A 26,724-nucleotide genomic window follows, 5' to 3' on the forward strand; every position below is an offset into this window, starting at 1 on the left:
CCAGACACTGACTTGTGTGGGTATAAGTCTGCATGAATAAATTCCTGACTTGAATGGCCCATCCATTGTCAGCAATCCTTACTCCTCCTGCTCATACAGGGGAATGTAATCACATGACTGGAGCGGGCTTTTTTCCTACATAGGTTAGTAAGTATAGATGTCAGGAGGGGAGAGGAGTTTTAAGAGTAGTTGTTGTATTGGGCTTCACTTGAACTGCTTGATATGTTACTTTCCCCCTAAAAATAATCAATGCAGTGCCTGCACTGCCTATCTTCACTTTCCACCACCTCTGAGTCTTCAGTATGTAATACACTGTTGATTATGTTGGATGCCTGGTCCCCACCACAGAGCATTGTGGTTCCTTCCACCAGGTACTACGTCAATACTGACTCCAGTAGTGAAGAAAAAGTCGAGGAGGAACCAGAGAGCCTAGAGGGGGATGAGGCATCCAGATACAGAAGATTCTTTGGGCAATGATAACTCTGCAACAGAGCAAAGTGGGCAGCGGAACAAGTGAGTATTGCAAAACTCTGGTCATATCCCTGAACTTTGTTGAATGATGTGGTTTTCGTTTGAGATGATAATGCTTACATAGGTACTAAGATTGCTACACTATAAATCTAAAAAAAACTGCACATACAGTGATAGTTCTTAATACATTTATATCTCTCTTATAATACAGTATGTACCATCAAGTGATTATAATGGCATCTGCTTTGCACATTCCAGTAACTTCTGATGTCTCAATATTTTTTTGCTATACTTAGTATGGTCTCCAGACAGGCTCATCCATTCTCCCGCTGCTGGCCAAAGTTGTGGGAGAATTACTATGGCTTCCATCTGCATCCACTCCATCACTCTGGTTGGCCAGGTTGTGATTCATCAAGTTGTTTCCAGCTGCCACACTAGTGCAAGAAGAAAGCATTCGTGAAGGAGAACGTTCTCCAGCAACCATGGAGAAATGGTATGATCCAGAAGATGTGCCATAGTATAAATGATAAGGAGAAGCATTGGCTTGGAATGGTCCACTTTGGTTTTGAGATGAACCAGGATATGGTGGAGGAAGGTATGTGGGATGGAAACGTGTTGTGGTAGGCATACCTGTCACACTAATGCCTCCTATTCCAGTTGTTGAGGGAGAAGCTGTGTAGGAAAATGCAGAAGACATGGCTCCAGGATAGTGCACTCGAGCATCTGAGAATCTTGTCTCTGAGAGAGATGGCAAAGTAGAAAAGGAACGATCAAATGATCGTGGATCTGAGAAAGGGCTTAGATCTTGTGCTGCAGTTAAAAGAATAAACAAAGCTCAGTTAATTGTGAATGACAAACTACTAAATGCAATCATACATCAAGGCTGTATCCGCATAAACATTTACATAAATCTTTTTGTTCTACAAAATAATATTATTACAGGCAGGGCTTCACGTTCTTGACGCCACTTCTGCTGAACACACACCCATGGTCAGAAAGGAAGAGTTTTCTAGTGCCGATAGTAGACACCTTTTATGTAAGTGCACACTTTGTATGTTTTTAATTATTTGTAATAAAGGGAATTACACTATTGTGGGTTTCTCTGATGTTTGCCTAAAGTGTGACAATTGTTACCCTAACTGGATGTGATGGGAAATCCCCCTTTTACAATACCAGTTCCGGCTGCAATTGTCAATAGAGTAATTTAAAGCAGTAATAAACGGCAGTTGGAGGAAAAAAATTACCTGCAAGGCAATGTCATAATGTGCTAATATGCATAGCATACAAGCACGTTATGCAAGACTTACCTTAAAACAATGCCCTCCAGAGCCGTGCTGTCACAGCTGAGAGGGCTTACATCTTCCCATTGTCCTTCTTCCGGGTTCGCAGCCTCTGGTTAGATGAGTGGCCGGGGGCAAGGTCACTTCACTCCCTTCGCATGTGCATGGGACCTGCTGTATTTACGGCATGGGCTCTGAAGGTCCGGCATGGTATGCTGGACCTTCAGAGCGCATGCACCGTTATTTCTTAAACAGTGCAAGTTTAGGAGATATTCACAGTATCTCACAGTACCTTACCTGTAGGTATAAGTGGTGTAGCAGAGTTTACTACCACTTTAACTTTCACTTTCCCCAAGCAAAAAGTGAAGGGAAATCTTGTAAAGGTAGAAATTAACAGCAATAAAAACCTAACAGCCTTTCCCAGCCTGAAGTTCTGCTGTAGATCTGTCTTTGTCTTTCATATTACCAGGTAAGTTCTGCGATAATAACTGCTTTTACACACAAATTCTTTGTGAGTCCCAAAAGAAAAAATAAACCAAATTTGCTGTCTGCAACCTAACCATTTCATTTTTGTATCATATAATAAACTATACAAATTATAACCAATAATAAAACCTGTAGACAGCGGCAGTAGTAAATTGTACAGACATAGCGAAGGAAGTAAATCTTCCACTAACACTACTAATTACTATTGTAATTTTACAGATACATTGATGTAATGTGTCATGTGTACTTTTTCAGATGTGGGCAAGTTAACACAAATTCCCCATTAATAAGAAGAGAATTTTAGCTACCACACCATGTAAAGGATTAAAACGGTTAACCCAAAGGAAGATGCCTTGTTAATTGCACAGCATAAATTGTTTACTTCATTGCGTGTCACACATAATCTGAAGAATTTACATATGGAACGAGCTGACTTTTTAATGCATTTCTCAGATGCATTGCAGTTTGTACTGTATATAGTTATATAAACAACTGTATATATGTTTGTGTATTTGTATGTTACATTTATACTCATAATATGCGTTGTCCACTCTTATATTGTCCTATGTGGCACAGCCGACTGGCTAGAGTGCTGAAGTGCACTTTGACTTTGCCAATCAAAATATTTCAAGGATATGTTTATTTTCTTCTCAAAATCACACCAGCTGCTTCACCAAGTGAATGAGCCCATTTATCCCTAAGAATTTGGCCATTGTAAGCTTGAGCCCAGGGACCAAGAGCTTCCAAATCTGACCTGATATATCTACGGAAATGTCAATGTTTTGGATTGGGAAAACGGCGAGGTGTGGTATGTATATAAATTAGAAGCCATATAGAGGTCAGAACTGCTGATTAGTTGTGTCCGTGTTCCTGGTTTATGGTGTCATTGCTTATGCTTTGCTAATAATCTGTCTTCTCTAACCTCTAGGAATCCTGCGAATCATGTGAAAGACTGTCTTGCCCACGCTATTAAGTTAATTAGTGATAAAAAATCTGTAAAGTGAAAAAATATTTCATTAATTGTTGACGTTGATACTGAGAGATGGCTTGAGGATTATGCAAGTGCCCAGAGACTAGTGTCCCATCCACATTACAGGTATTTTTATGTCATATATTTCCCACTGTTTCAGGCAAATTTTAGGCATGAATTCACACACATTTGTAAATATTTTTTGGATTTTTCACGCCAATTTACCAGAGGCAAGTGCAGAGGATGAATGCCAGCAAATACGAATGAGAATGTAAAGCTAGAATTAATAACAAGTCATTTACAAACACATCCAGTGTTTAAAAGCAATAGCTGCCACTAAAAGTAAGTGTAGTATATAATGTATATAGCAAATGTTACGGAAATTTGGATTTCTCTATGAAGAACCTGTGGGCAGATGGAATCCATGTCCATAAAGACATGAACGAGCTAGTTTGGGGTGGAGGAACTTGACTGGCCTGCCCTCAACCTGATAGAACACCTTTGGGAATTAGAGCGGAGACTGCGAGCCAGACCTTCTCGTCCAACATCAGTGCCTGACCTCACAGATGTGCTTCTGGAAGAATGGGCAAACATTCCCATAGACACACTCCTAAACCTTATGGACAGCCTTCCCAGAGGAGTTGAAGCTGTTATAGCTGCAAAGGGTGGGGCAACTCAATATTGAACCCTAAAAACTAAGACTGGGATGCCATTAAAGTCCATGTGCGTGTAAAGGCAAGCATCTCAATACTTTTGACAATACAGTATATATGTATATATCTTCATTAAAGCACACGATAAAGTAGACTAATACGGAACTAAATATCTTACTGTATGACAAGTATATGTATTCCAACAGGATTATGTTTTGGTTTATATCTCTCTCTCTGCTATACATGCCACCTAATCCGTTTCAGAATAGTTAGAATGGTTTGCCAAGAATTTAGATTTAGAATATGGAAACTTCCAACTCCTGCTGACATTAGATATTGGCCCTAAAATAACAGTATATGTTGTTTCTCTCATAGCTGGATTCTTGTGGGGAACAGGAAATTCCTATGTTTGCTACTAGATGTCAGACACAATTATGGTACAGCCGCTGTATAATGTTCAGGTCTCTTTTATTCCAAAAAGGACAAGGTTTTATATGTTTTCCTTAAGCTCAGCTCAAACAAGAAAAACATTTACAATAATTGTAGCTAGATGGAGAAGTAATGCATGTACAGTGTATGAGGGTTGGACTGTGTTAGTGGGGTAGCCTCACTATTATTTTTTTCAGGAAATATTGAAAAAAAAAAAGTATATTTTGGTTAAAAATGCCTTTTTGCCATTGGAGGTCACTGAGTATTAAACATTTGGAATTACTCTGTCTAAGCAACAAAATATACTGTAGTAATACATTACTAGACCTCCCCCAATGATGTGGCACAGTTGAACCTCACCAGCAGCAATTACAGGTAGGTAGCACAGAACTTTATTAGAAGTGAGCTTGAATGTACGTTGCACCTACAGTGACTGTCACAAAAATTTCTGTCCTGTAAAGAAAAGACTAAAGAGACAGAATTGGGTTCCTTCTGGCCGATGATAGATGATGACAGACTTGACCATGTATGGCTAATAAGATATAAACAAACCAATTCCGTGTGCTAGCATTATATCCTGCTATTTTATGTCTCCTAAATAGTCTCTATCATCATAACTATTCAAATCTAGCGGAGGTGAGGTCAATATCATCATACAGTGTTTATTTGACTCCTTAGCTGGGTCCTAGTTCTTGAGACAATGGCCATTTCAAGGAAAAACATTTGTTTTGTTCTAGTCAAGGATAAAGTGTAACAAGTGTCCCTTTAACCATGTGAATTGTCATGCCCTTTCTGCATAAATCCTCTTGAGGCTCTGATAGTTTTTTTATTTTTCAGCAATGTCTGAGTTCCATGCGTTATATTTTTTAGGTTTTGTAGTCTGCCCTAGCATATTATACAACTTTTTTTTGTTTGGTCACAAATTTGGACACTTATACTTTTAGTTCTTTTTTAATAATAACTACTAAAAAATTTGAAATAAAAGCATTTTCATGTAATTTTTCCCAAAACGCTGTTTTGTTTGTAATTTGTGCATCCCCATATACTCACTTCAAAACATAATCAATAAAGTCTCTTGATTAAAATAATAAGTGGTAAAGCTCAAAGGGAATGTATGTGTTTTACTGGGGGAAAAAAGAGGAACTTTATTACCCTTTCGACACTACATGGCTGTGCATTTATACAAGTTTGTATAAATTATTAGTGCAACAGTAAAGGAGTTTTAAAGGTTACATTTTTTAAAAATAAAAATAACAAACATGCCTATACTTACCTGCTCTGTACAAGGGTTTTGCACAGAGCAGCCCCGACCCTCCTCTTCTGGGGTGCCCTGCCAGCATTCTGGCCCCTCCTCTACATTGGGTGCCCCCACTGAGAGCCACTTTCCATTGGGGCACCCATGCAGGCGAGCTCCCTAGTCCTGCTGCTGCGTCCATTGACACAGACAGCAGGACTCAGCCCCGGCTCCCATGCCAATGGCTCCTGCTGCTATCAATATATACAATGAGGACAGAGACAGGGGCTGGAGCTCCTGGTCTTGTGCACGTCTCTAGAACTGATGGACTCAGGTAAGATAAAGGGGGGGGGGGCTCTGGGGCAGCTGCAGCATAGAAGGTTTTTCACCCTAATGCATAGAATGCATTAGGGTGAAAAAACGAGTCTTTACAATCCCTTTAAGATAAAATTAAATTGGTTTGACGAGGGCACAAATTAGAGCAACTGCAACTTTTTCACAAGTTTGCTATTGCTAAAAGTTTAGATGACATGGCTTTAATTTCTGTGAACATTTGATGCTTACGCAATGAATGCAAATGTATTTCAGATCATCTGACTTTATTGTTGCAACATGGGGATTACTCTGGGGAGGGAATGAGGGAATACAATATATTGTATATTAATTTACTTGTATTTTTTTGTTTTATATCGTGTTTTGCCTTCATGAGAGGTCTGGATATGATCAATCCAACCCCCCATGCAGCTGTGCAGCAAAAGATTACTTCTAATTGTTGTAAAACAGTGCTTGGGACTTAAGTGGTTAAGAATGTAATAAGAAAAGTGTATGTGTATTTGGTCAATTTTATCTAAAGTTTTGACATTATTTTTTGCTTTACATATTGATAGATGTTTTATATTTATTGTGTCTAATTTTTAATTGTAAGATAAACCTTTAGATCCCATTCACACATGTGTTTAAGCACACACCAACACATATAAACAGGTTAGCCATTGTTTTCCACCTGTGTGATGCGTTGACCTACATTGTTGTTAATATTTTGATGCACTGATTTTTTGGTACAGGGCCTATTGATAACAACTGCTGAGTATCAAAATGCATGATTGTTGCTAAAGCACAAAAAAACACATGAAAATGCGCAAGAAAAGGTGTGAAATCATCCATGACACTCAGACTGCAGAAAATGAAAGCCCAGCACTATTCTTATCATTATTATTATTATTCAGAATGTATATAGTTTGCACAGTTTATACTGCACTTTACAACATATAGAGAGATGGTGCAGTTCCTATATAATTCAAGACAAGGGGGTAGGGCCCTACTTGTGCGAGCTTACAACCTACAGTACTTCTGCTTTCATGCATACACTACCTGCATGTATGAAATCAAATATCAAAAATATATATATCATAGTTGTAAGCTCCTTAAAGGATTGGATTGATGAAAAAAGTACAGTATATAAAGTGCTGCATAAATGACCAGCACTATATAAATACTTTAAATATACAAAAATAAAAACAGTATAAAAATATAAAATATATATAAAACAGTATAAAATATTTTTATGCTGTTTTGTATTATTGTAGAGGATGATTTTTTACAATGGCTAGGAAATGGGAAAACACACCACCGAAAAGGAAAGTACACTACCGTTAATTTGGCTGCAAAATAGAGACTGGCCTGCCAATGGCAGCTCAGGAGTTCACATATATAGCTTGCTGAAGTAATTTATTGTTTCTTTTTTTTATCCCTAAACCAGGATTCTACAGTATATAAATGGAGAATGTTAAATCTGGTGTAGCTGTGCATGGTAGCCAATCAGCTTGTAACTACAGCTTATTCATGTAAACTTTGACTGGTTGATTGGTTTCTATGCGGAGCTGCACCAGATTTTGCACACTCCAGTTTTAGTAAATCAAACCCATAGACTTACATAATAAAGCAGTGTAGTCACCCATAGAAAACCATTGCACCATTCATTATTTTGAGCATCCAGAACAATGAAAGATGATTATCAACTCATTACTATGATTTACAACAGATTTGATGTTAGATCAATTAGATGGCCTTTTCTGTAGATTAAAATAATGATACAAATACAGAACATAGTTTGTTCTCACGGGAGACCGACAAGACGATCAATACCTTATTCACTGCCTCTGGCAAAATGAAGTGCTGCCTTCCCACAGGAGAAACTTTGTGGAAGCTACTTAACAAAATATGGTATTCTTCACCGCCCCTAGCATGACCACATAAGCAGAATGCTTACACATATAAATACATGTGCTCTTATATACACACACATACATTCACGTGCTTGCCTTTTAGTAGTGCTGGCACTTGCAATGACAACTTGGCAGTGTTCTGTTTAATTGCATGCCAAATACCTCTTGCTTAGGGGCATTTCCCATGGAGATGAAAAAGCCCTTGTTTCCAGTCCCAAAATATTGTAAACGGTTATGCTGCCAGAAGTGACTACTTGGTTATGAGGAAACAGTGAAGGATAACTGTTCTAAAACATCCAGAATTTAGCAAGTCACCTAATCATTTTTCTTAATCATAAACTTAGTGATGACATGTTTCAAAGCTCTTACCAATAAAGAGAACTCAGTCTTCCTATAGATTATTTATTATTTATATCAATGTGCACAAACTATGGACACTGCTCTTGGCTCGATGACATCATGAATAGTCCACAATTCAAGTGTGGGGGTGCCAAATTAGTCTTGTGCTGGGAGAATCGGAGGATTAGATAAGTATATGTCTCTTCTTCTATCCCCTAAACAAAAACGAGCAGTTAACCCATGCAGTGCGAGCACATCCCCACTGCATAGGAAAACTTTTTTTTCCTTGTAGATGGGCTTTAATAATAACCCAGCTTTATCTTTTTTCTATTGTAGGCTGACAATTTTTATTAGTTTCTGAATTAATTTAAAATTTAGTTTTGTAATAGTGTAATTGTATGTGACAATTACAGTATTAAATGGAGGCCCACTGCCATCTTTAAGCTTCAGTTCCATCTGACAACCTAAGGCTTATTATATTTGAATGAAACCTTCAGCCTGCATTTGATCACAATGTCATAGCCGACACTCTAATCGGTTCCCAATCTTTAGTGTCAGTAATCAGTAGCTTTCAGTAACATCTGGATCTGACAGGTAGCATCTGTGACCTGTCAGCAGGGGGAGCAAAGATTAAGGCTCTATCATCATTGGGTAGGGGAACTTTAATGTAAAAACATGTAGGTGGTAAGGTGTTAATCTATCATTCCTCCCTAGTAAATTTTTACCGATCCTTCTTTCCTGCTTTGCTCTGTTCAGCACCAGGAACATGGAGGAGAATGATATCTACTTCATTGGACAGAGCTCAGACAATTGTCATATGGGGAGTCCCTAGCCCAGTATAAGTTATGGCTTCTTCAACTCATAGCTAACACAGGACTAACTCTCCTGAACAAAGCTGTGTGTGAGCAAAAAGAAGTTGAATTTATGTTGCTGAGGAGGGCTAAATTGAGTGAGGTTATTGTTTTTCGTTACATGAGCAAAGCACAGTTTCATTTTAAATACTTTTTAAAGACTTTTTTTTAAAGACAATGTAAGACAAAGTAGATCATAAAATCACTTAATTCATTTGAGACCATGTAGATAACTTCAACAATTGATTTTTCATCTTACCTTGTAATTGAGATTGAGCTTGGCTGCTGAATGGGTTTGGATTAGCCAGTGATGGTCGTGGATTTGGGTTCGGCTGAACCCTTATACTTTGCCGCCGTATAAGCTCTAGATCACTATAGCGTTCGGTGAAATGCTTCCCCTGTTCTTCAAGTTTCTGCCGATGCCCTGAAATAACCAGAATTAAATAGAAATTTAATCAGATGCAAGAAGCTGTGATATAAACAAGGGGGTGGGCAAAGGCATAGCAATTTTGCAAGATAGGTACCTAATGATAAATAACAGTTCTTTTGGCCACAGTTGAAACCATGTCTGTGTGTAAAATTAGAACAGATTTCTAGTGGGATTATCAAGCAAAGCTTGCACATAGGCATCTGGTCTGCATATGAAGCAAGATATTCTTTTACACTTTATTTATATTCATGACCACATAAAAAAAAATTCTAATGTAATTTACTAAATAATGCTGGGTCATCGCTCAGATAATTTATTATATTATTTCCTATTATGACCACTCAGGGTCGAAGCTTGACCCCAACCAAAATGCACAGCTTGGTCATCTAGTGTGAGGGACGGGAAAAGGACTTTCATGCTGTAATTTTTGTGAAGTGTAAAACCTAATTGTCTCACAACTTTTAAATTCTTTATTGTCCTTTACCTCCAAGTTACAATTTGTGACTTATTTTTTGCTAGGAAATGCCTTAAGTCAAAGGAAAAATTCAAGTGAAAATATAATCGCAAATAATATCCTGCATACAATTTTGTTAAAATCAGCTATAGATCCACTTTAGAAAAAGAGCGATGGCTATTAAGGAAATAATTGTGAGACCATAGATTATGATAGCTATTTCGTTTTCTATAGGGACATTGAAATAACACATTAGGAACATAATTTGTTGTTATAAGGAGAATGAAACAAGCTGTAACTGGATTTGCACATGTAAGATTATGTACTTTAAAGCAAACCTGTGCTTTGTCCAGGGCAAAGAAACAGGTTTATTTTAATAGCAACCCCATCAGCAGCATGTACTGTCTTTCCTTTTGCTCCCCCATGTTCAACCACTGGCAGTGAAGAAAATACCGCCCATGTGATAGTGATAATGTCTGGGGATTGGTCACTGCTGAAGTTTACACTGAATTACCTCTTTCATTTCTGAAGCCTAAATGGAGCTGCAGGAGAACAAATGGAAGGTACAGTAAATATGTGCTGCTGGTAAGGCTGACATTGAAGTGTAACTGTTACTTTTACTTCAAGGATAAAACACTGGTTAATTTTAAGTAAGTAAAATATTCAATATGTCATTCATTTTAAATGTAATAGTGATAAGTGCTGATGAACTGTGGAAGCAGTATAAAATACAATTTGGACAGTATAAACAACTGTAGAGAATGATTGACCCACATACTAAGTATAATGTTACAAGACTGTTAGCTGATATGAATGCTAAAAAGGGAAAAGATGAAGCATATAGACCAACAATAGGCTCCTTCAATTTGCATTAAGTAAGCAATGATAATCAACAAGATTGGTTGATTGTGTATTTGAGCAAATGTATGAAAATAAGCAGTACAGACTGTGATAATAAAAGCATAAGTACAGCAACATGGATATCACCCAATGACAACTCAAACCAGATAGATCACTGTCTATCTGATAGAAGGCATGGAAGAAATATAATGTCCAAAATGGGATTTTAGACACAACATATTATAGTACTAAATAGACAAAAAATTTCATGTATGAACATAAGGAAAAGAACAAAGGTAAAGTGACTTGATTTTATTAAACTGAGTACAGATGGAAGTATAAAGTAGCAATATGGAAATAATTTAAAACTACTAAAACAGACAAAGTAGAAAATAAATAAGAAATAGAGGAAAGTACAAAGGTATTGAGAGACTCAGCAAAAATGTTCTTGGCCACCATCGAGAAGAAGGGAAGACAACTGGTTTAATATACAGGATAAAAAGACAATAGAAAAAGGAATACATTATTTAATTGAAAAAAACAAACAAAACAGAAGAGTTGTTTGTAAAAAAAAAAAATCAAGATAGAAATCAGCACAATGAACTTAGAGTAAAGAAAAGGCTTCAACCACAAATAATGATAAATACGGAAACCTAATTGGGAAGGAGAAGACAGTAATTAAATATTGGGCTGAGAACTTTGAAGAACTATCAAAGAAATGTAGAATCTCAAAATGAAAATTGAGAAGCCTTTTTTATCCCAGCCATTGAACGAGCCATTGAACAAGGGAAATTCTGTAAAGTCAGAAGTATTAATGGCATAAATTCAGAATTAACAAAACATGGAGGGCTGATTTTATGGAGGTGAAGGTATGAGGTATGGAGGTATATATACAGTATGAACTAAAATCTGAGCTATGAAAGGAGGCACTAATGTTAGAAAAGCAGAAAATGGAAGTTAGCTTGCCCAATCTAGAAGAAAGAAAATTAAAACAATATGTGAAAATGTTCTCACAAACTCCCTACTAAATGTCACATATAAAGTAACTACAAGAATTTGATCAATAGATTAGAAGCTTATGTTGAAAAAAAATCTTGGGAGACTATCAATGTGGATTTTGGAAAAACAGGTTAACAACACATTTTAAGCATGATGCTGGAAAAATTTGATGAATATAATATCAACTTACACTGTCTGTTTAGGTCTATGATAGTGTAAGAAGAAAAAGTATGATATAAAACATTACACAAGTGTAAAAATAATATTTATAAATGAAAGAACTAAAGTAAAAGTGCCAGTACAAAAACAGGAGAAATTACAATGAAGGCAGGTAGAGTGATGTCCTGTCATGTATGTTGCTGAATTTTAAGAGACTATATTTTTAAGAAAATAAAAACAATGTTGCTAATTGGTATGAAATGCCAGCCCCCAGCAACTTTCAGAACACCCCTGCTTCACCAGAATGCTGGACTGTTCTGATTGGTAAAGCTTTGGCACGTCCTGATGGTACTAAAGTTTGCCCACTGCTTCATGCCTCCTGCACATTCCTATTACCTGGTGGGGCAGCCCATCTTACTGATGGACACATCGTATTGGCAGACTAATAGGAATGGAGATGCGGGGTGTGGGAGGGATCTATTTAGCTCCGTTACTGTCTGAAAGTTTTGGAGTTTTGTCAGACTGGCCCAAAATTGGGGCAAAGCAAGGGGTACTGAAAGCTGTTACAGATACCCGTATATTATTTTCGAAGTGCACATTAGCGAATTAATCCACACTTTGGATGATTGCCATGTGTGAAACCACACTTTATTAAAAAAAAAAAAAAAAAACCTAGGAAATGCTTTTTTTTTAATTTTTGTAAATATACTTTTTTCTTGGTGTTACTAAGGCAACTAAAAAGAATACATTAAAGATACATACTGTATACATCATTCAAAGTGTTGTTTCATAATTACCAGCTAAATTCATTATCAAATTTAAATTGTAGACTTTTGATACAAAACACATAAATGATATCTGATTCCAACAAAAGTGCTTATTGTTAAATGCAATCCTACTTAAAATGCATTGGAATGGCTTTACATTAGCACTAAATTGTCATTTTGATAATTGCATGCTGTCAATATAATTAATAAATATATAAAATATCCTGCTTTTCAGCTCGTCATGATTTAGTCACATTCTAAATAATACTATTCTATTGCTGGTACATAGGACACATTGTTTATAGTAAATAGTAAGGCATAGGATTTATTAATATAATACTAAATCAATAATCATCTCACATCAAATATTCTACACACTGAATAACAGACAGTAACGTCAATACACAGGAAAAAAGATTGGGGTGTTTTCCAGGAATCAGCTGGGTGAAATTCTGCACTGCAGAAAGTAACTTGAGAAATTTACTGAATTAGCAGCTAGCAAATTAAATTGTGTCCCGATCTTGAAATTAAATAATGCCTTTGGGAGATATACGATGCTGTATTTTCATACATGTTTCCATGTGACAGATCACGTTCAGAATTGTGTAGAATGCCTTTATATAGATTGCATTGTTGGATGTTTTTAGATTTACTAATTATTTTAATTCTCTATGATTTAAGATCTATCAAACTATTGGAGGAAAAGTGGCTGGAGAAAGGTTACATATAAATAAAAATCTAAAAAAGGATGCCAACCAAATGGCAAACCCACACAGTGGATTTATTTTTTTATGTTCTGCCGCAGTGCAAACAAAAACATAGGTTCACAGGTAAAGTATGAGGAACAATAGTTTCAGGTGGAATGTCCTTTATTAGGTTTACAGAATAAACACGTCCTCTGCAATAAAAAGTGGATAGAGAAAGGATAAATTCATATAAAACACATGTATATAGCATGAGTATTTATATATATATCAATCAATAAACGCTTTTTGATCAAAAATATGTAGAAGAATATGTATCGCCCTAAACTGAGGAAAAAAAATCTTTTTTTATATATTTTTTGGGGATATATATTATAGCAAAAAGTAAAAAATAATGCATTTTTTTTTCAAAATTTTCAGTTTTTTTATTTATAGTGCAAAAAATAAAAACTGCAGAAGTAATCAAATGCCACCAAAAGAAAGCTCTATCTGTGGGAAAAAAAGGAGTCAATTTTGTTTGGGAGCCACGTCGCACGGCAGCGCAATTGTCAGTTAAAGCGACACAGTGCCAAATCACAAAAAGTGCTCTGGACTTTGTGCAGCCAAATGGTCGGGGCTTAAGTGGTTAATTTGTGTGTTTACCTCTCGTTCCATTTACACGTGTCTACAGTGGATTTCTTTGCAGATAATCTCTGCTGTGTGCTCAAAGAGGCGTGTCCTATTTAGGTGTGTTGAACACACGTTAATTATGGTTGTTTGTAATGCACCTTAATTTTTCTCTTTCCCTAAGGAGAACCATTACCAAAGCACCTGAATACAAACACAATGCAAATGACAAAAAGGCTATCCTATTGCAGTGTACATGTACCTATATACTTAGCTAAACCTATCGGGGGGGAGGAGGGGATGGGGTTAATCTGCATATGATAGATAACTATAAATGGACTTACTTTATCCCTTTAAATGATTTTGATGTTTTCTCAGGGTCAGTGTTAAAAAGACTGCCTGCAGAAAGTTGAACATTCCCAGCTCTGAAGTGGGAAGGCACACGCCAGAAGGGTGAAATTAGATGGTCACACTACATTCCTTTGTTTGTTAGGACTGTACAGTGGGAATCTTTCAGTCCTTGCCTGGAGCACTAGGGACATTTATAAAAAAAACTGAGAGTTGTCTATAGGAGGAAATCTTGTATTCTGATCAGTGTTTAACCGCCTCAGCCCCGGAAGATTGTACCCCCTTCCTGACCAGAGCACTTTTTGCGATTCGGCACTGCATCGCTTTAACTGACAATCGCGCGGTCGTGTTACGTTATATCCAAACAAAATTGACGTCCTTTTTTTCCCACAAATAGAGCTTTCTTTTGCTGGTATTCAGGGGCGTAACTATAGGGGATGCCGCAGTAGCGACCGCAACTGGGCCCTGTGATGCAGGGGGCCCATGCAGCCCCCTCTAGATATGGCCGGCAGCAGCATGGGCAGCTAGGGGTACCAGTGCACCATGCACATGGGTGGCTAGAGGTGGAGCTCCATGCTTGACTATCGCACTGGCTCCTCTTTAGTTGTGCATTCCCCGCATGACCTGTGTCCTTGGCCGGCTCCTCAGAGTACCCCTCTCCTGCTCCATGCATTGCCGCTCAGTCCGATGTCTGTTCTCCCCAGCCAGAGTCCCGCCCCCCCCTGGGTCCGGCCCACACTGCACTGCATACTTCTCCCGGGTAAACAAACTTTAAGCACACAGATGCAGTGCAGCCCTATGAGAGCCCCCCGGAGGACACTGCAGGCTTGTCTGCCAGCCCCCCTCCTCCCCCGTCATACACAGATGATGAAAGGTCTTTCTAGGAGACATGCTGATCGCCCATCCAGCACAATGGATGGAGCCCAGGCCAACATGGATGAGTGCACTGCCTACAGCTTGGTCATGGTGAGTGAGAGGACCCCATCCCCCCCACACTATTACATACCCCCTCCATCTCCCCCTGGGGACAGGGACCCCTTCTCACCTGGGGGCAGTAACTTCATCTGCCCTGGAGAAAAGGACCTCATCTCTTCTGGGGACAGGGACCCCATCCTGCCTTGGGACAGTCCCTCAATGGGGCACCTAAAAATGTAAAAAAAAATAATAAAAAAAACTACTGATACCAGTGGTGGAAGTACAGGGCTCACAAAGGTCATACCTGTGACCATGCCCTGGAGTTCCACCACCGTACTCGGAGGGAAGGGCCCTGGCTGGGGTTCAGGGGGGCCCTTCATGGTTTCTTGCATCGGGGCCCTGAAGGTTCTAGTTACGCCACTGCTGGTATTTCATCACCTCTGCGGTTTTTATTTTTTGCGCTATAAGCAAAAAAAGAGCAATAATTTTGAAAAAAGGTATTATTTTTTACTTTTTGCTATAATAGAAAATATCCCACAAAAATATATATATATAAAAAAAGATTTGTTTCCTCACTTTAGGCCAATATGTATTCTTCTACATATTTTTGGTAAAAAAAAAATGCAATAAGCGTATATTGATTGGTTTGCACAAAAGTTATAGCGTCTACAAAATATATTTTGCTATAAATCTGCGATTTTTATCGTGACTTTGACATTATGGCGGACACGTCGGACAATTTTGACACTATTTTGGGACCATTGGCATTAATACAGCGATCAGTGGGATTAAAAATGCACTGATTACTGTAAAAATGTCACTGGCAGTGAATGGGTTAACACTAGGGGGTAGTAAAGGGGTTAAGTGTGTCCTAGTTTGTGTTCTAACTGAAGGGGGGAGGGGACAGTGCAGTCTGTATAAACAGACGATTTGTCAATTCTCCCCTCAGAGAACCGGAAACTGTCTGATACAGACCGTCGGGCACTCGCATCGGCTCAGGGGGCATGCGCCCCTTAGTGGCCACCGGACGAAGCAACGTTACATAATGTTGTTTCGCCCAGCCTTGGCATTCTGCCACAGTACAACTGCGGCGGCTGGTCGTCATGTGATTAACTATCATGTGCAGGGAATTAGGCTAAAAAATACTGTTATCTCCAATATACAAATATTCAGACCATACAAATTATTCTGGTGCAAAATCTGGTTTTGTATGGAATGAAGGCATCAGGCAGCTTAGGTAATTGGAAAGAAAATGTGAGCCAATTTTAGTTGTGCCAATGGTATGTTCTTAAAATTAGGTGCAAAAAAAATAGTTAAAGTCACATAAAAATTTACTCAATTTACTTCAAAACATCTGTTCACTAAAATATATGCTAAACCTCTTCCTTGAAGCAGATATATAAGATAAAAATGAATGCAGTTCTGTAATCCTTAATGCCAAATTCTTTTAGTTTAACCACTTGCAGACCGGACCATTTTGCTGGTCAAAGACCAGACCACTTTTTGCGATTCGGCACTGCGTCGCTTTAACTGACAATTGCGCGGTCATGCGACGTGGCTCCCAAACAAAATTGACGTCCTTTTTTTCCCACAAATAGAGCTTTCTTTTGGTGGTATTTGATCACCCCTGCGGTTTTTATTTTTTGCGCTATAAACAAAAATAGAGCGACAATTTTGAAAAAAACGCATTATTTTTTACTTTTTGTTATAATAAATATCCCCCAAAAATATATAAAAAAACATTTTTTTCCCTCAGTTTAGGCCGATACGTATTCTTCTACATATTTTTGGTAAAAAAAATCGCAATAAGCGATTATTGATTGGTTTGCGCAAAAGTTATAGCGTTTACAAAATAGGGATAGTTTTATAGCATTTTTATTAATAATTTTTTATTATTATTTTTTTTACTAGTAATGGCGGCGATCAGCAATTTTTATTGTGACTGCGACATTGTGGGGGACCCATCGGACATTTTTGACACATTTTTGGGACCATTGTCATTTATACAGTAATCACTGCTATATAAATGCAGTGATTCCTGTGTAAATGACACTGGCAGTGAAAGGGTTAACCAGTGGGTGGCAGAGTAGGGGTTAAGTGTTCCTAGGGGTGTGTTACTAACTGTGGGGGGGTTGAGCTTTCATTTAGTGAACACTGATCTCTGCTCCAATCACATGGAGCAGAGATCAGCCTCACTAGTTGCTAGGCAGAATGGAGAAATGTTGTTTACACATCATTTCCTCCATTCAGCCGCTCCGTGAGACGATCGCGGGGATGCCCGCGACGATCGAGTCCGCGGGTCCCGCGACCGGACTCACGGGGGTCCCGACCAGCGCGGGAGCGCGCCGCCCGCGGCGTGCTCCTGATGGCAGGGCGGCATTGAATATTGGACGTACCTGTAAGCCAATATGCCTGCCTGTGCCATTCTGTCGTGCGCTGGTCGGGAAGTGGTTAAATCAGCTAAATAAATTCCAGGTGCATCAAACCAAAAAGTGTGCTAACGCTTATGGGCAATTGACACCTATGTGTTTCAGCAACACGTATTAACATGCAGTTACCACGTCAAATGCTGAATGCATTTACACACAACTTTGTGTGACCGTGTGTATGCAGGACACGTTTGGGCCAAAATCCGTTGGAATAAATCAGACATATTTTGTCGTTGGAATGTCCGACCGTGTGTACAGGGCCTAAGGCAGTGCATATGCTGTGCAATATGCAGAAATGCATGGTAATTTGTTTTTGATATGTCTGATAATCGATGATTTTGTTAATCGGAAACCTATTATTTTAAATGGGCTGTATTAATACAATGCATGTTAATAAGAGACGTTAATGCATGTGCCTAAATGTACCAACCAAACATAAAAGGACTCCTACAGTTTAGCCACATCCTGTTTAGAAAAGCCTGTCCCCTGCCAAAAGGTTGCAGAGAAGGACAATTGCTTACTTTGTGAAGGCAGTGGTCTCTCTGCAGAGGTCCGACACACCCACTGCTGAGTCAGAGTTAATGCCCATACACACAATCTGACTTTTTGACAACAAACATGCAAATGACCTGTTTTAAGGAAAAATCCGACTGTGTGTGCACTCCATCGGACAAACGTTTTCGTTTTTCATCGGACAAATGTTCGCTGTGCAAACAGACAAACTCCGGCAACAAAAGTCCTATAGTGCAAAATCCTATTGCGTGTACACAAGTCCATAGGACTTTAGTCCAAAGTACAAACATGCATGCTCAGAACCAGTGCAAAAGATCAGACAACAATACAGAAGTTGACCAAAGGGTGGCAGTAAAGAGCTGGAAAACCACGTGATTTGGTAAAAGTTGGCTGAAAAAGTCCTGCTGTGTGTATGCATACCAAGTTCACAGCCAATGCCCTTTGGACAGAAATTCCACAAAAAGTTTGTTTGAAGTCTGATCGTGTGTATGAGGCTTTACAGCTTTCCAATCAGCAAGGAACATAAACTTTGCTGATTAAGGTACTCTGACTCACCAAGGAGTGTGTCAGGCCTCTGCTGATAGACAATTGCTTCTACACACACAGAAAGGGTCCTTCTCTGTAACTTGCTGGTAGTGGATTGGCTTTTCTACTCTAAAGAAAACATTTTCCATCGGGAAAAGTTTGATGTGAACCTGATGTCGGAAAGTCTGACCATGTGTATGCTCCATCGAACATTTGCTGTCGTAATTTCTGCACACAGGTTCTCAAATTTTCCGACAACAAAAATTGTTGCACTGAAGTCAATTTAGAACATTAGTATTGTGTTTTTTTTATGGATTTTTGGTTGATATTCTGTCTCTATCATTTAAAATACACACGATAAAAATGATAGATCCTTCATTTCTTGGTAATTGGGCAAACTTACAAAATCTGTAGGGGATCAAATAATTATTTTCCCAACTGTATGACCAAATAAAGAAAGCATCGGGACAAAAAACAAACTCAACTCTCAACTTTCAACTTGACTGAGATAAAATTATCAAGCATCATACTGGTTGAAATACAGTGTCATTTTGTGCAGTTAAAGAGGAAAACCTCCGAAACCCCCCCAAAAAAAACCTGCAAGTCAAAGGCATAATAGTATTCATCGCATACTAGCTCAATATGAAATACTTACCTTAGAACGATGCCCTGCAGTGCCGTCCAAACTCCGCTCCCATGGCCGACATCTTTCACCGGAGTTACTTCCAGGTTTGCGGGCTCTGGTGCCGTGATTGGCTGTAGTCGGGATTACGTCACTCCCGCACATGAGCATGGGAGCCCCTGGTCATGGCACGGGCTCAGAAAAATGGCACCAGCAGACCGTTTCAGTGTGCATGCACCGATGATGTCGGCAGGAGCGTATATAGTGAATATTTCATAAACTGTGCAAGTTTAGGAGATATTTACAGTACCTACAGGTAAACCTTATTATAGGCTTACCAGTAGGTACTAGTGGTGTAACAGAGTTGACAACCACTTTAAATAAAGCTGTGGTAGCTAGACAGGTATCACAAGAATGGTTGGCCAAAATTAGAAACCGTTTAGAAGGTAAACATTTATCTGTTGCAACACTTTATATTGTTGTTTGCTTGGAGTTCCACTTTAAAGCAACACAAATGTGTATAAGTGGGTCAAATTCTGAACTCAGGTCACTTTTGCATTGTGTCAGATACTACAACAAGAGGAAGTTAGATTATAATTTTTATGCAATTCAAAACATATGTCGTGCTGTACATTTCCCAGTGAATCAATTCATCCTTTTTTAACATCTGTGTACCAAGTGCAAGTATCTTATTGGTGCCAAAAATCTGTAACCATTCAAAATCTCTTTACCGCTGCCAGAGAAGGAAAAATGATTAGTAGAGATACAATAACACCAACGCCATGTTTTTCAGTATAGGCTGCTCTCATAAAACAAATATTTAGGCAATGATATTAGGTACCCCTACAAGGAAGGAAGGACATATATGACAACAGGCTTAGTCAGTCATCTTTTCTCCAAAAATAGCAACATTTAGTTAATTTGGCAATTATACGACAATGAAACAGTATTGTCTTCCTTCACAGAATGAGTGTAACTGAGATTTTTTTTTCCTTTTCTGATTCAGTGGCATCAGTGACAGCTTAGACCTACTAGTAATACCAAGAGTTGGCTTTCTAATTATCTCTCATCGCAGCTTGTGATTTAGATACTGTTTTAACAGTAAGCCCCATGTTGCAACATCGGCGAGATTTGACATACTGCTGGCAACGACACCGTCCCAATCGGTGCGACGCCGACTTTGCGGCACCACACCAATTTCCAAAAGTAGTTCCTGCAATACTTTTGGTGGCTTTGAGGGCGATTTTAATAGATATATGTGCAGGAACAGATGTCTTTCAAATCGCCCCCAAATTCTCACTGAAATGAAGGTTTGAAATTGTGCGAGTTCAGCTGAAGTGTACTTAGCGATATCTGCAAATGGCCTCATCCAATTCCTTGAATATTCCTTAGGAGCTGCCGGGCCTAGTTCAAGTAAGCCCGCGCGGGGGGTGGGGGGTGGGCTTGGTAAAAACAGGTGCTTGATCCCCCGTTTTACCACCCCCTGACCGGCCACCTGAACGTTAGCATTCAGCTACTCAGGGATGTGCAAATTGCTTCACATCATAAATTATACCCCCTTTTTCATGTTCAGTGGGCAGTACTGCTGCCAAATGTGCCCATTCGCGTGAACAGAGCCTAAATGCAGGCCAAATGCCTGGTTCACGTTTGCTGTATGGCATTTACATACAAAATCCCCATTCAGCTTTCAAAGAAAAGGGCATTTAGGAAGCGGCAGTATAATGAGTACTAATGAATGCCTGGCAGCCACTCCTCTACTGCCCTCTAGAACGTGTTCCACCATGGATCACTTTTCAGAGGGATTTTAAGGGCTGCCTCCTGAGTGAACAAGCCCTTGGTGAGAATGGATTATCTAAGATTGCCTTCCTCACAGACTTGCTCTCACATTTTAAATGTTAAAACATTTCCTTGAAAAAAAATTCTTAAAAATTTTCTATACTTCTACCTCTCCAGACACTGCCTTACATACTGTATTTAATTGTATGCACTTTTTAGACCGCAATCTTTATCAAAGTGGACTTCGCTCTCTAAATCAACATCTCAATTGACACTGACTATTTTTAATCCTTATTCTGGTTGAATTAGTAAATACATAGGAAAATATATCATATTTACTTGTTTTGAACATTTTCTTTTTTACATTTCTACTGTTACTTCCTAGTTTCATGCATTGGCAAATAATGGCATACGTCCCAGGAGTCTTCAGAAGGGGAGAAGGGGTTTTCTCATCTAAGCACACCCTCCTTGTCTGCATGCCTGAGCTAAGGGCAGATTGATTCCAGGAAGTAAATGCTACATGGATCAACTGCCCTTCTCAAGATAGCCGCAGACAGAAATGCTAGGGTTGTTTTTTAGGGTGATTAATTAGCGTTTTTGGTTTGTGGTGCTCAGATGCAGTGCAGTTCCGCTTTAAGCAGGCTACTCTTCTCTTCTTGATTTTTAAATATAAATTACTTTTTTACTCCGTTCTGGATGTTGGATTACTGGCAGGGAAAAGCTGCATTAAAAATGCAAATTTATAAGCGTTTTGCATTGGCGTCAATGCGCATTTAGCTGCGTTTCTCTGCCTCTATTCAAAACCAATGGTTCCTATGGGAGCCCATTGATTTGAATAGAAGTTGCACCAGAAGTCAGATCATAAATGGAAAAAATTTGGCGTGGGGTTACCCCCCCAGACAATGACAGACCCTTCGGTCTGGTATGGATTTTAAGGGGAACCACACGCCCCAAAAAATGGCGTGTGTTCCACCCAAAATCCATACCAGATCCTTACCCAAGCATGCAGCCCAGCAAGTTAGTATAGAGTGGGTATGACCGAACGCCGCCCCCCCCCCCCACGGACTATAGCAGGTCACATGCCCTCAGAGGGGGTGGGTGCATTGTTGATGAGGACAAGTGCCTCTTACCAGAAACCCTGGCAGGTGGTTGACGGGGTCTGTAGGGGGGGGCTTATTGGAATCTGGCAGCCCTCTCTAAGAAGGGGGCCCCTGGATCCTGGCCCCCACCCTATGTGAACTAGTAGGGGGTACAATGTTCCCCTAAAAAAGATGTAAAAAAAACCACAGTACACAGGTTTTTAACCTCCCTGGCGGTACCATTATTTCGGATTTTAGGTGCTAAAAGCGGTACCATTATTTTGCATGAAAATTTGGCGTTTTATATTGTAGTCCTGCAATTCTTAGGAATAACTCTCTTAAATCTGTCCAAACCAGAGTCTAGCAGACATCCCGGGTATGATAAAGTTTGAAAAATTAAATCATAAATTATAATATAATAAATAATTATAAATAATTGTACCAAATAATAATATAACAATAATAAAAATTATTCAATAATGTAATCTAATCAAAAACACTGAAATTTGCCGAGTTGCAGAATTGTCACTGTCATTACTTTTCAGTATTTGATGACGGATCTCCCCACAAATCGCTATCGCTCAATTCTGCGAGTCATTCTAATTTATTATCGCTGTTTTCTAGCTGGTCTAAAATCATTTTTGATGTACAGTGACAGTTTTGGTTGCTATGGACAATCTCCAGTTTCCAGGCATAAAGAACAGTTTTTACAATATAAAACTGCATGCAGGACACTGGGCAGAGCACTAGGGACAAAGGGGATGTGAAATAATTACATACAGCAATGTAATCTGTAAGATTACATTATACTGTATGTATACTGTTTATTTCACTTTTTGAATTTGGCGCCGATCTCCGTGCCCGTGCGTCGCAACGCTCGCAGGGCACGGAGATCGCCGATGTGATAGATCGAGCGAGACACGGCTCGCTCGTACAGCGGGGAGACAACGCTGGATCCGAGGGAGAAGGTAAGGAAACCTCCTCCTGGATCCAGCGACGCTGTCCCGAGTCTGACTCGGGGATACCGCTTTTGGTATAAAAAATCCACCCCGAGTCAGACTCGGGAATACCGTCAGGGGGGTTAAAGTATTTTATTAAGGCAGCTCCTGCATCTCTTCTAATTCCTTGTCCCCTCTCTGGCTCTTCTCCCTCCTCCGGTGATGTCTTCTCCCTCTGCTGGTACTTCTCCCTCTCCGGTTCTTCTACTCTCTGCTCTGTCTTCTCGCTCTTTTGCTGGGGCTTTGCCGCTGTCTTCTCCCTCTGTGCTTTAGGGTAGGGGGTGCAGGGCCCCCCTGCCCCCACCTATCCTGACCTGCAGGGCTGCGTGCCTGGTATGGATTTTGGCGTGGGGATTCTCCTTAAAATCCACACCAGACCGAAAGGTCTGGTATCTTCCGGGGGGGTTGGTGGGAACCCCACGCCAATTTTTTTTTTCATTTTGGTGGGGGTTCCCCTTCAACATCCTCAGCACACAAGTCACACCGCAAGTTCGATCATCATGATCCAACTTCTGGTGCATTTTCTATTCAAATCAATGGGCTCCCATAGGGAACCATTGATTTTGAATAGAGGCAGAGAAATGCCCTATTTACAGCGTTAAACCGCGTTTAACAGCCTTTACCAGCGTCTGGCATTTTTAGGACTGCTTTTGAACACAATATTATGGCATACAGGCAACAGCCTATAAACATGGACACATAGGCTAACATAGAGGGGAGTTTATGGGCTGTTAAAAAAACACCCAAACTCCCAAAAACATCAGTTTATAAGCTTCACTGTACATGGAGCCTGAAATTCTATTTCTACTTATATCTATAGTTTTTTAATCAGATGTGGCAATAGATGCAGTCATTTTCAACGATATGCATACTGTGCTTCTTTCTATGTAGTGTTATATCACTGGAGTTCTAAAACATTTTAATCCAAGAACCCAAATAAAAAAAATGTATATGCCATATAAAAAATGTCAACAGAGCCATACAAATAACAATAGCCATATTATATATAAAAAAGCCTAAACCGTAAACATGTTTGCTTCCATTAAAGTATAGTTCTTATCCTTATCGTGTTTATTCATTTGTAAAGGGAACAATTCAATTGTTAACCCCTTTAAGCCCCCTCTTGGTGGTGCTTTAGGCAGGCTATAGATGGGTTCATTTTTTTTTTGTTGAAACAGTGGCTTGAACCTGATTGTCACATCCACACACTTGATGTGAATGAGGGAATACTTCCTGTTGAGCTATTGTATTCTGATGGTGGGGAGACTTCCAGGTTATAGCCAGTAGTGCTGATCAAGTGGGGAAAATCCAACAGGGTGGTTGTACAGAAGTCGACTAATAGATTGACTTCTGTACAACCAGAGGGGCCATACATGGATTAATAATTGGCTGGTCCTTGCTGAGAAGGCTGAATTTCAATCCATGAATGTGACTTGGTATATGCCTCTTTTGGTCCCTGTGCAGTAGAGCCTCACTCACACTCTAGCTTGCCACTTGAGTCTGTGCTGTCATTACAAACATTGTGCTATATCACTTACCACTTATCTACTAATTTTGTACTTGAACAAACTAGGGTATCCATTGCAAACACACCCATGACCCAAATTAGGTCCTGTCCCATAGAAACAATGGTTCCTATAAGTTCAAGTCTCTTTCATGTCTGAAAAAGTCATTGAAAAATAAGGTATTAAAACAACTAAGTCACTGAACCAAGTTTGTGTAATGAACTAACCTTGTAAAAGGATAACATAAATACTTACATTTACTGCTGTCCATGACACTGATTGCTACTCCTTTGTGAAGAAAACCTCCTCTGAAATATCACCTCTGAAATTAACATGTCCAGGTGTGTCAATTTACGGTGTCCCCTAATGCACTCAGCGATCCTTCCAGGTGACCCCTACATCACCATTGAGTCCTGCAGTGATGTGTAAATCTGCTGGAGCAACCACTGAGTGCAGCGCAGGGGGGTATAACAAATCAACACTCCAGGGAGTTTGGTCTTCGGTAGACTTTTTATTGGAGGATCTACTTGCAGCAGTAAGGGGTAAGGTCACTTTATTCTTTTATAGGATCTGCTTTTTTAAGCAAGTTTAGTAAAACTTTAGATTCATCTTAGTCCTAACTGTGGCTCCTTGACTGCACAGAAACACTAATCTCCCAAAGGGTGGCTAAAGATAGGGCCTATAACCTATAAAGCCTAACTCTGGGCTCAGCCAGCTGATCACCTCATATCCACCTTGGACATCCCCAGTATGTTATGCAGTTTTTAAAAATTCACCTACCTAAGTTTTTTTTTTAAAGTTGTCACATAATGGTAGTCTTTTACTTCTTCTCCCAGTGTTGGGTAGTCCTCAAAATGTTCTCTGCATACATAAAGTGTATATGAAGGGGCCCGTGTTGACACTCTCAAGGTGGGCCCATGATGTCCTACATTCACAGTATTTTTATCAGTTTTCTGAGTTAAGTGATGCTGAGCATGTTTCCACCTAGAAGACCGAGGACTTCTTGCAGGGGAAAAGAAGTACTGCTATGAACTGCTTTGAAATGCTATGAACTGAAGGTGACTACTGCAATCAGACTGCAATCAGAGATGTTTCAAGTGACCATGTGAAACAAATTGGGCTTTGAGCTTTAAGCGCATGTGAAAATTTAAAAGAAAATATTGAGACCCGTGTGTGACCACTCCTTTTTCTCAATATGTCCTAACAAAACAAATAAAAAAAAAGTCTTTGCTCTGTGCAATAGGAGAAATAGGAGACATCTTTGTTAAAGCAGAAAACCATTGTAATGGTAAATTGTAATGGTTTTACCTCTGAGATATCTTGGCCCTAACCATTCTGACTAGGGAGCCTTTTTAGAGCTTATTTAAAAAGCAGTATGCTATCGTTCACAGCAGCCTTTAGAAATCAGCTTTTACAATGTATGTTTAGTAAAACAAATTAATCAATTAAACATGTCAATACAACATCAATAAAGAGGCCTAAACTGAAAGACCGCTTCAAATGATGTTACATGAAATATAGAGAGGCCTAGATTTTTGAGCTTAGAACTTCTGTCTGTGAGCGATAAGTATCATAAATCAGTAAACTGAAAGTGTTTTCAACATGTCTGTTGAGAATAGTCACAGATGTGCTTGGTTAATGTAATTTCTGTTGTGCTCTCAACATGTGCTCTTTGAGGCTGGATATATGAATGGACTTACCAGTCGCATTTAACCTCAAAGAGCTGCAAAGTGTCAGCATGTTGTAGCCAAATTAAATGTAATCTATAATATTTGCATTTACACAAAGGCAGTTCTTGCATGCTAATAGACAGTTACTTAAAGGGAATGTACAAGGCTATTTTATACATTTGTTCTCTTTATTTATATTGACCAGGACTAAAAATACATTAAAAAAAAATGTAATTGTTCTTTTTTAAATATTGCATAGGTAAATTTTGCATTCTTATATCCAACCAGCTGCCAGTGCTGTAATATCCTGGTTACATTTTTATCACAGTATCCTCATCTGTTTTGCCGAAAAAGCATGTTATTTACATAGCTTAATAGCTCTAGCTATTGACACACAACCTATTGGAGCTATTGACACACACACACCACTGAATGGAGTTAATTTAC

The 26,724-nt window shown here is 39.1% G+C and overlaps 1 protein-coding gene across 1 annotated transcript in view; it reads right to left on the minus strand.

Moving 5' to 3' along the window:
• Nucleotides 1–642: 642 nt before the first annotated feature.
• The window catches only part of RUNX3 (RUNX family transcription factor 3), a 184,046-nt gene continuing 157,964 nt past the window's right edge, over nt 643–26,724 (minus strand). Inside the window, exons 5-6 of the mRNA XM_077481884.1 lie at nt 9,198–9,362; nt 643–1,281 (exon numbers count right to left, since the gene is read on the minus strand). Coding sequence (XP_077338010.1) covers nt 764–1,281; nt 9,198–9,362 — 683 coding nt within the window. The 3' untranslated portion in view covers nt 643–763. The remainder of the gene's footprint in view (nt 1,282–9,197; nt 9,363–26,724) is intronic.

The sequence above is a fragment of the Lithobates pipiens genome, unplaced genomic scaffold, assembly GCF_037356315.1.
Source record: "Lithobates pipiens isolate NorthernLeopardFrog02 unplaced genomic scaffold, aLitPip1_a1.2 Scaffold_16, whole genome shotgun sequence".
NCBI lineage: Eukaryota > Metazoa > Chordata > Amphibia > Anura > Ranidae > Lithobates > Lithobates pipiens.